We start from the raw sequence: 10,209 nt of genomic DNA, 5'->3' as shown, positions 1-10,209 counted from the left end.
ACTGCTATTATTAAGATCTCAGAGTTATAAATTTGTTTTTATCAAAATTATTCAGCAGTGTTAATTGATATATTTTTTAATTAAATTAATTGTAATGTGAGCAGTCTATTTTCAATTTTTTATTTATTTAGTTCTGGTTCTAGATCATCATAGGAGAAACGTATTTATTCCAAAAAATATAAAATCTCTTGTTGTTTAACGAAATCCATCGATATATATCTTAATTAAATAAACTGTAATATGAACCAAATATATCTTAATTTTTTTATTTCTATATCTTAAGTGTTCTAGTATAAAATTATTACAAGAGAAAAAATTTATTAAAAAAAAAAATTAAAATCACTTGTTATTTAACAGTTTTGGTAAACCGCTTTTATTAAGATCTCAGAGTCATAAATTTGTTTTTATCAAAATTATTCAGGAGTGTTAATTGATATATTTTTTAATTAAATTAATTGTAATGCGAGCCAAGTCTATTTTCAATTTTTTATTTATTTAGTTCTGGTTCTAGATCATCATAGGAGAAACGTATTTTTTTCCAAAAACAATCAAATCACTTGTTATTTAACAAAGTCCATTGATATATATTTTTAATTAGGTAAATAAATTGTAATTTGAGCCAAATCTATTTTCATTTTTTTTTTTTTTATTATCACAAGAGAAAACATTTCTTACAGAAAAAATTAAGTCACGTCCAATTGGACAGTTTTGAAAAAAATCCTCTGCTCCAAAAATATGATCTCATTGGAAATATCAAGTTCGTTACCCGGACTAACAGTTATGTTGTCCATGGCTAATTCACATGTATGCAGTAAAAAATAAATAAATAAAAATATACATAATAAAATAAAAATATACATAATAAAATAAAAATATATGACTAAAAAGTTTGGCGCGGACTGTTATGCGTTGATAAGAAGGTTGCGTTCCCAGACCTAGCCATGGAGCTAGACCAAGGACCGGTCGGGGCCTTGAGGCAGTGCAATTCTATTGTGTAGGGGCACGGAGTGATTTGTCAAAAAGTTGGCAGGCCCTATACTGAACGATAATCGTTAAAAACAAAAAAAAAATATAAGCAAAAAAGCAATGATGCAAGAGGATGGGTTTGGTAGATTCGAAATGCCGCCCATGCAAACCGATGATTGCCACCATATGGTCCTGCTTTGGAATCGCTACGAGGCATCTGGTCTACCTTCTCATAACTAGCTCAGATCACAGAAATCAATTTTCTTGCATTCTTAAAGTTTTATAAATAATTTTCCTCAAATCTCTTTTTATGCTTAACCTAAGGCTGGGTATATATAATCTTTTTGTGCAAATTTATTTATTTTTATTTACTACTCTATAAAAATAATTTACTACTATATATACAACAAGTAAATTTGCTGTTGGTGACATAGTAACATGATACAAACTTGTGGAGAATCTACCCATTGATAGAACTCCAATAACATTTCTAGAGGAGAAGATCTCGAGACCATCTTCTTTTCAGTCGTATAGGAGGATTATTAGGTAATGAAGGAGAAGCTAGGTTACAAGTGAATTTGGGTGGTTGGGAAGTTTATCATGGAAGCAATGGTATCTGGTGCTGGCCAAATCGGCAACATATGGGACATTAAGGTCCTGATGGATGACTTGATTTGTGAGAAAGTAAGGCGAATTAAGGATTTTGGACTGTAGGGATTGAATTCGGGAGGAATTTGGTGGTTTAGTGGAGCCTCAAAGCTCAACTCGTATGTTCAGAAAGGCTTTATAATAGTCATGTAGATCAGTCCTTTGGTTTTATAACTTATAAAATTTCATTTCGTTACTTTAAAAAGTAACTAAATCAATCATAATTTAGATAAGTAATTTATACTAAAACTTATAGTACAAAATTCTATAATTTTTACATTTGTATGTATTTATTAATAATTACTGTATACCTCACATATTCACTTTAAAGGATTCTTTCTGACTTCTTATCTTCAGTCCTTAAGCTGATGATTTACCATAATATTTAACAAAAGCTATCATTTAAATATACTGATTCATTTTTTTTTTTAATTGCACCTATTTGCACCTATTTTTTTTATTTACCTAATTGCAGACTTTTTTCTTGACTGTGGTAGGTATATATTTCTTATTTTTTGGTATATATTTTACTATATGGTGATGATTATTGTGGAGTTGGAGGGAGACTACATGTATAGGTTTCTTCCATAAAACAAATAATATATTTTATGTTTTACAAAACTTTTTTTTTAAATTAAAATAATCAGAAATGAAAAAAATTGGCTTTTCTCAATTCATACCAATTTTTGCCTATATACTATATTTAATATAATTGTGATTAATATAAATTTAAAAATGAATGTTAAGATTGATAAGTTCAAACTTCTACTAATATAATAATTTATAGAATGAACAAAATATTATACGGGTATCCGAAACATTGACTTAAAGAGAAAATAAAATAGAAAAAAAGCTAGTAAAATGGCATATATATTTCTAATCATTTGATCTTCAATAATAAATAATTACATAAAATGTTAATTAAGTTAGATAAGTAGTATTTTCTATCTCAATCGCATGTAATATTGAAACGTGACTAGTACTGAAGGATAATTTGTCGAAAAGGCTTATAATTCAACAGTTTGAATTACCGTTTGGAACTATAGTCTAACAGCAGCTAATCGATTGCTTAAAGACAAACAGTCAACTGTATTGTAGACCTTAAGTTGATAGAAAAGTCGGTTGGACAACTTTTGTAAACAGTCGCAAACACAATTAATATTTGATATTCAGTTAGAGGGTAACCATTTCTCTCTACACCAGAGGATGAAGGAGGTCGACATCGACTCGAGATACTTCAGAGCCATTGGCCTCTGGCAGTTCGTGGTGGACTACAAGGCCACCTATTGGGTCCTCTTCAACTTCGCTCTAGCCTCTGTGTTCTTCGTCAACATCTCTGTCCAGCTGATGAACACACTTACGGGCGGTTACGAGTTCTCTCTTCTGACGGAGAAGCTTTCTGTTAACCTGACGGTGATGGAGTCGGTCATCAAGATCATCTACTATTGCGCTAAGAGGCGCAAGCTGTACTCCTTGTCGCTGTGCTTCAGACGAGACTTCCTGATCTGCAGGAACCACGATCGCGAAGTCGCAGACGAGGTCTTGAATACCGGGTTTTCCAGCGTGAACACAGTCACTAAAGGCTTCGTTGTGATGATCTTCACCACCGTCGGCTTGTGGAACAGTTTTCCTTTCCTGAGGTGCCTCACGGGCGACTGTTCTAAATGGAACATCATGCCTTCCTGGTACCCTGAGGCCATGGACGGGCTACCAGCTTTCATTTACATATTCGAATTCTTCATCATGGTCTTCTGTGCTGCTTTGTTATACAATGTCAACTGTTTCTTTTCTGCTCTTGCCCTCTCGTTGTCGTCTCAGTTTCAGCTCTTGACTAAAAGTTTTTCCAGTATTGAAACAAACGCTGAACGTAGAAAAGGTTGTAAAATCTACAACATGAACGTATTACTGAGGGAATGTCTTATAGACCACCAAAGATTACTGAGGTATTTATCAGTAAGGAAATTAAAGTAGTTCTTAATCTAATTTGACATTATAACAATTAAGCAAAAAAAAAAAAAATGTTATCCCTCTTACAACAAAATTCCATGAATTTAGACCGTTAGAACCTCTCCTCATTACCTCCTGGTTTCGAATCTTTTTATCTTACTTTGTCATTTTTTTTTTTTTTTTTTTTTTTTTAAAGGATAGATTTATTTATTGATAGATATTACAATCTGCCACACAGTTGTGGGCAATAGGTAATAGTGATGGATTATCTCATACATACTAAAATAAAAAAAAAATAATAAAAAACAATAAATAAAATAAAATAAAAATAATAAAAAACAATAAATAAAATAAAATAAAAATAATAAAAAAAAACTCTTTGTCATTTTTAACAATAATAATATTCTTAATTTACTCTGGTACTTATCCATTTAGAATAATATTAAAAGTGTAAGAGTATGGCTTTAGAGCCTCAGAGTAAAATATAAAATTTTAAAATAAAATTAAATTATAAAATATCATAAGTTTAATTATAATATTTGAATTTGATAAGTTAAAAATAAACAACACAACTAACAATGTATAAAGTAAAAATGAAACAAATAAAATAAAACTATATATCATGTTAAAAATCATAAGGTGACTAATTTCTTATAAAAAAAAAAATAAAAGAGAAAAAATGAAAAAGAATCAGATACAAGTAAACTAAATATAATGAACAACAAAAATAATAATTTATGTGTCCCTAATATCGATTCTGGACGATTTAGAAATTGGTCTATCTTCATAATCACTATTTCACATTAAGTGGTATTAAAAAATGTATTACCAGGACCAAAACAATAATCGGTGTTATAATAATCCAAAAACTATATTTTTCTTGGAACACCTCTCATTTAAAAAATAATTTATTTCTGTACAGACCAATAATAGCAACGATTCGACGGACTCATACGTGATTATTTTAAAATATTCTTCGAGAGTTCCAATGAAAATCCATTTAAGCTCTATCTCGACCATTCATTCAATGACTTATCGCTTTATCTCAGTCTAAAAAACGTTATCAGTGTATATTTGTAAACCATTAGACAATCTCCGCATAGGATTAGTATGAAGCCATGAGTGGAGAAGCTTCCAGTGAAGACACTCCTGACCTAGTAGTACAAGAGCGGGGAAGAAAAAATGGCAGTTATCTCATCCCAATTTTTGATTACTTTAATGAAAGCTATGTATAATTAATAGTCATAATTGATGAGTCTGCCAAGTATCGGTAGGGGGATAAAAAAATAGCGCCTGTTTCAAAACCTTAATTTTTCATTCGGAGCTCTATATCTTAAAAACTACTAACAACACAAGAAACCCTAAGAGCCAATTTTTTAAAGAAGAGTAAATTTTCTGAAATATAGCCTTAAAGAGCTACTTACGTCTAATAGTTCTCGAGATATAGCTTTTTAAAAAGCACAATTTCTTAAAAATCTACTAAAAGATTAGTAGTTAGTTAATTTATTTTGATAAATCTATATCTCAGGAACAATGTGACGTACAGATGTCTATTAGCACTCAAATTAAAGATAGTAAAATAGACTATAAAGACGTTTATGACCTTCGTAGGAATAGTAGTTTTCATGATATATGCTAAAATAAATTGATTAAGAGTTTTCGGACAATAAGTTTGATTTATTGATTTATTTTACTAAGTCACAAATAGTATTACCAGGCCCTTGTGTGAACATTTGTTTGTGATTTAAAAGGGACTGAATGGTCTGAAAGTGGGATTTTTTGCAGGAGGCTTATACCTGAGTGGTGTAAGTCCATAGCTGTCCAAACAGCATGTTGTATATTTTAAGTTTATTAGTAAGTGATAATTTATTTTTACGATGTAGTAGTCGTTATCACAGATGATTTCCAGGTCAGTCGTCTCTCTATTGTAATACTCAAGAATTTTGTCTCTGACCGTTTAGTTAATGGGATAAGGGCTATGTGTAAATGAAACCTGATTCGATTTTTCTATGCTAGTATTTGTTCACCATATATCAAACCAATTTTGTAATAAATTTAAATGAATGTGTACATAATAAGTATAAATAATAGTAGTATATAAATAATAAGTATAATTTAATTGCTTATCATTATAGCAGTTACAATCCTGCCTTCTACGCCACAACCCCTGATGAAGACCTGAAACTCAGGTCGAAACGTCAGCATAAAATAAATAAATATGGTTTTGTTTATTTATGTTGTTCTTTGCTGACCGCACCCACCGACAAACTTCTCCAAGCTTATCATTATACTTTATATTACATTTGAAAATAAGATCCCTATCTTAGGAATGGGCTTGCCCATGCTTACATACTATATTCAAGAAAATAAATATATCTTTAAACTGATGTATTCTACTTAATCTTTCTACATAATATGCTCATCTGATAGCAATCTGAGTTGTGTGTGTGTCCATTCCAGGCTGGTCAAAGAAATGGAGGACATGTACAACCCGATATTTCTCTTTCAAATGCTCACAAGTACATTTACGATATGCCTGGTCCTTGTCCAGTTAAATGTAAGTATTGTCATTGATTAAATATCATATGCGATTGATTTTTATTTAAACTTCTGTAATATAGTTATACAATTTTTTTAGATTTATATTTGAAGATTATTAGTATGTTATTGATTGTAGGAGCATGGTGGTCAAAAAAGGTACAAAAATAGTAAACAAATTATTTCTTAGAACTCCAGACGAAAATTATACGTTTCGTCCAGGATTCAGTCCATATGTAGCCCTGCAAAGGTGGTCCAGGGTTCGGTTACAAATAAATATTTTTTTTCTGCCATCCAGACCATCTTCCTACACTTTTTTAGATAAATAAAAGAAAATAGTTCGAGTACGTTCAGAATAACTCAGATAGTAAAAATAAACAAACAATTATTTATTTGTCAACCAACATTTCGCGCTGCAGGTCTTCATCTGGGCTAAAAAAAGATACAAACTACTAAAATAATGTAATAAAGTAAGAAGACAGATAAGATGAAATATAAATAAACTAAGGTTTGGGTAAAAATTATTTAAAATAAAAAAAAGTTTACATCATAGTGAACAAAGTAAATTAAATTTTATAAAATAAAATATTTTGAATAATTTTAATTTTACTAAACTAAATAATAATTAATAATAAATAAATAATTTAATTTATACAATTTAATCTACTTTGTTCATTTTGATATAAACGTTTATATATTTTAAATAATTTTTAGCCATACCTTAGTTTACTTTTAATTCATTTTATCTATTCTCTTACTTTGTAACATTAGTTTAGCTATTTGTATCATTTTTAGCCCTGAGGAAGCCCTGCAAAGTGGGCTGAAACGTTGGCTCACAAAAAATAGTATAATAACTGTTTGAGTTCTTTTGACCGTAGCCGGACTATATTCCTCTTATATACTACACACGGTCAGCAAACATCTTCCAATACAATTATTTAGGTTTTCTATTAATGGTACTTTTGGAGATTAATTTATGTATGAACTTTGGTAAAACATTTGTATTTAACATCAGTTCTGTAATTGAGACAATTAAATTTATATATTTATAACTCTACGTTTGTAGAATTAAAAAAAATAATAACCCAATAATTCTCGATTATTAAAAATCATATAAACTGCTAGTTATGTAGATAAACATTTTTTCTTGTAAGTATACTTCAGGTCTTCAAGGCATAATCTACTAATAAAATATTTCAATAAATGAGGTGTAGATAGAGAAGATGGTCGGGGGGGGGGGAGAGAGAGTACCAAAGTAATTATTTATTCGTGACGACGTTTCGACCTAAGTTTCAGGCCTTTTTCAGGTTAAAGACCTGAAACTCAGGTCGAAACGTCGGTACGACTAAAAACAATTGTTTTTAATTTTCGTTTTTTTGCATTCTCCACATATTTCAGTGGATTTCATTAATATATTTTAAAGGAAAATGGTCTGGAAGGCAGTTAATAAAGATATAAAGTAGTAATAAAAAACTATTTAATGGTAACCTACGTTTCGCCCCACTTTGCAGGGCTAAATGAAAACAAGATAAAATCATGAAAATAATAATAAGTAATAAATAATAATAAAAGGTACAGTCTATTTAATTTAACATTAATCAGTTTCCTATTCTTCTATATTTTTATTCTCTTAACCTAATTTGTCTATTTCTTTTAAAATAATGTTTGTATAATTTTTTACTCTCTTTGCTTTTGTATTCTTCAGTGAATGGTAATGTTGGAAACATGTTCCAGTATGAAGATGAATGTTGCAAAAGTCAAAGTTATCATAATTAGTACAAGAGCCGGGAAGAAAAAAACGCAGTTATCTCAACCCAATTTTTTATTACTTTAATGAAAACTATGTATAATTAATAGTCAAAATTGATGAGTCTGCCAAGTATAGGTAGAAGGAATAAAAAATGAGGGCTGTTTCGAAACCTTAAATAAACATTAATTTTTCATTCGGAGCTTTATATCTTAAAAACTACTAACAACACTAGAAAATCAAAGAGAACATTATTTAAAGAAGAGTAAATTTGCTGAATTTATGATTGTACATCAAATGGTTTTTGAAATATAAATTTTTCAAAATAAATTCACTAACTACTGATCTTTCAGTAAGTCCCATACATTTTCTTGAAATGTTACTTTTTAAAAAGCTATATCTCGAAAACTATTCAACGTAAATAACTCTATTAGGGCTCATATTTTAGAAAATTTACTTTTCTTAAAATGACGTACTCTTAGGTTTTCTTGTGTTGTTCCTACTTTTTAAGATATAGAGCTCTGAATGAAAAATTAATGTTTTTTTTTAATCGCTTTGAAACAACTTTATTCCCCTTACCTATAATTGGCAGACTCGTCAATTTTGACTATTAATTATACATAGCTTTCATTAAAGTAATCAAAAATTGGGGTGAGATAACTGCCTTTTTTCTCCTCTTGGGCTCTTGTACTATATGCTCACATTCTGATAAAATGCTATATAAATTTTTGATTATTCGTTTTAGACAGATTTATTTTGATTAAAATTGCGTCAGAAAGTTAACAATAATATAATTGAAATAAATATCCGAATACTTAAGTAGTTGAACTTTGAATAAAATTATACGCAATACCGGATAATAGGCATTAACTTTGTTTTTGTTTACGTTTGAACCGTTATGCGACGCAGAACTGAAGCTGAAATCTGTTTTTATTCATATTATCTCTGTTTGTTAAAAATAAGAATTTAAATTATTTAGAATTAAAAGAACAAGAATCAATTTTTTTCTTTAAATAATGACGAATTTTCGTTCGGATGAACATGTGTTCTGGTATACATTTAGAACGTTTCTAACTATTTCATAAATCGGCTAAAGTGCATATATCGAATATCCTAATAGTCCAAAATTCGTGACAAAAATTTTAATCGGGTCAGTATTAACGAAGATACAGTAACAATTATTATATTAAACTTTAAAACCAAAGCGGTAAGGAAAGTCGTGAGTTGACTTAACAGATACCTTGGGCTGCCGATGTGAGGTGCGTTTTCTCCTGTGTTGCTGTTATCTTTTTCTATCCTGACGATCTTGAATGGGTGAAGGGTCTGTTCAGTTATTTATTGATGTTTGGAAGTCTTAAAGTTTTGTTATAGAACCGTTCAATGATATCTAAATTTATCTCCCACTTATTTTTTTTTTTTTATTTATTGCTTTCATTAATAATTAATAAAAAGTTGGAATATATTGTCTAATGTATCCAATGTAATTTTGAGTACAGGATCGTACATCTTCTAAGGGCGAGATGCCGGTGGCCATGGTCTGCAAGTTCTTCATGTACCTCATGTTCGGTTCGATGGAGCTCTTGGTCTACAGTTGGGGAGGACAGATCATATACGACCAGGTGAGTCCTGTGCGAGTTATATTTCCTCCTTGGAAGTGTGTCAATGGTGGTGAAGGGATTGTATTTTTATCCTCAAGATTAGAGGAACCAGTTTTGGACACATTTATCCCACATCGGCGTTATAGTACGTGGGCAGGCGTCCATTTTGTTTTGAAAAATATTCAATCTTGTCTTTATTGAGTTTTGGACTATAGAAATAAATAAATCCATTTCTACCTTCACATAGTCAGTTTAACTTTCTCTTAAATATTTAAAAACATGATAGTACAGAAGAAAAACTTATTCACATTATGTAATAAAATAAATATTAAAAATAACAAAAACAATAATTATATCTGATGAGCATAAAAGAAAAAAAATGTGTATATATATTTTTTTAATCAGTTCATTAAAAGTGTAATCACTGGATTCGAGATAATTTTTAATTACTTTTACATATGAAGCAATCAGCTTTTAAACATAATAATTAAAAAAATAAAGGCGTTTTAAATATTGATTTTTTTTTTAATTACAATTATTTTAAAATCATCAGGTGGGATTTTAATTTGGAATTCTTTTAATGGGAAATGGTTAAGGTTATAATTTCCTGTTATTAAATATTAACTACAAGAAAAGAAATAAAAGCTATCCTACATAAAAGCTAATCTTCAACCATGAGCCATTTAACATATTTTTTTTTTTAATTTTATCTAAGGAAGAATTATCCTAGACTTAATAAACTAATAAAATATTATATATTATATA

At 29.5% G+C, this 10,209-nt stretch overlaps 1 protein-coding gene across 1 annotated transcript in view; it reads left to right on the top strand.

Moving 5' to 3' along the window:
• The first annotated feature begins 2,789 nt into the window (after nt 1-2,789).
• The window catches only part of LOC106688986 (putative odorant receptor 85e), a 31,403-nt gene continuing 23,983 nt past the window's right edge, over nt 2,790-10,209 (top strand). Inside the window, exons 1-3 of the mRNA XM_014433714.3 lie at nt 2,790-3,557; nt 6,022-6,118; nt 9,343-9,465. Coding sequence (XP_014289200.1) covers nt 2,821-3,557; nt 6,022-6,118; nt 9,343-9,465 — 957 coding nt within the window. The 5' untranslated portion in view covers nt 2,790-2,820. The remainder of the gene's footprint in view (nt 3,558-6,021; nt 6,119-9,342; nt 9,466-10,209) is intronic.

Source organism: Halyomorpha halys, unplaced genomic scaffold, assembly GCF_000696795.3.
Source record: "Halyomorpha halys isolate HHAL.00 unplaced genomic scaffold, Hhal_1.1 Scaffold1248.1, whole genome shotgun sequence".
Taxonomy (NCBI): domain Eukaryota; kingdom Metazoa; phylum Arthropoda; class Insecta; order Hemiptera; family Pentatomidae; genus Halyomorpha; species Halyomorpha halys.
This window is presented reverse-complemented; position numbering and strand designations above follow the sequence as displayed.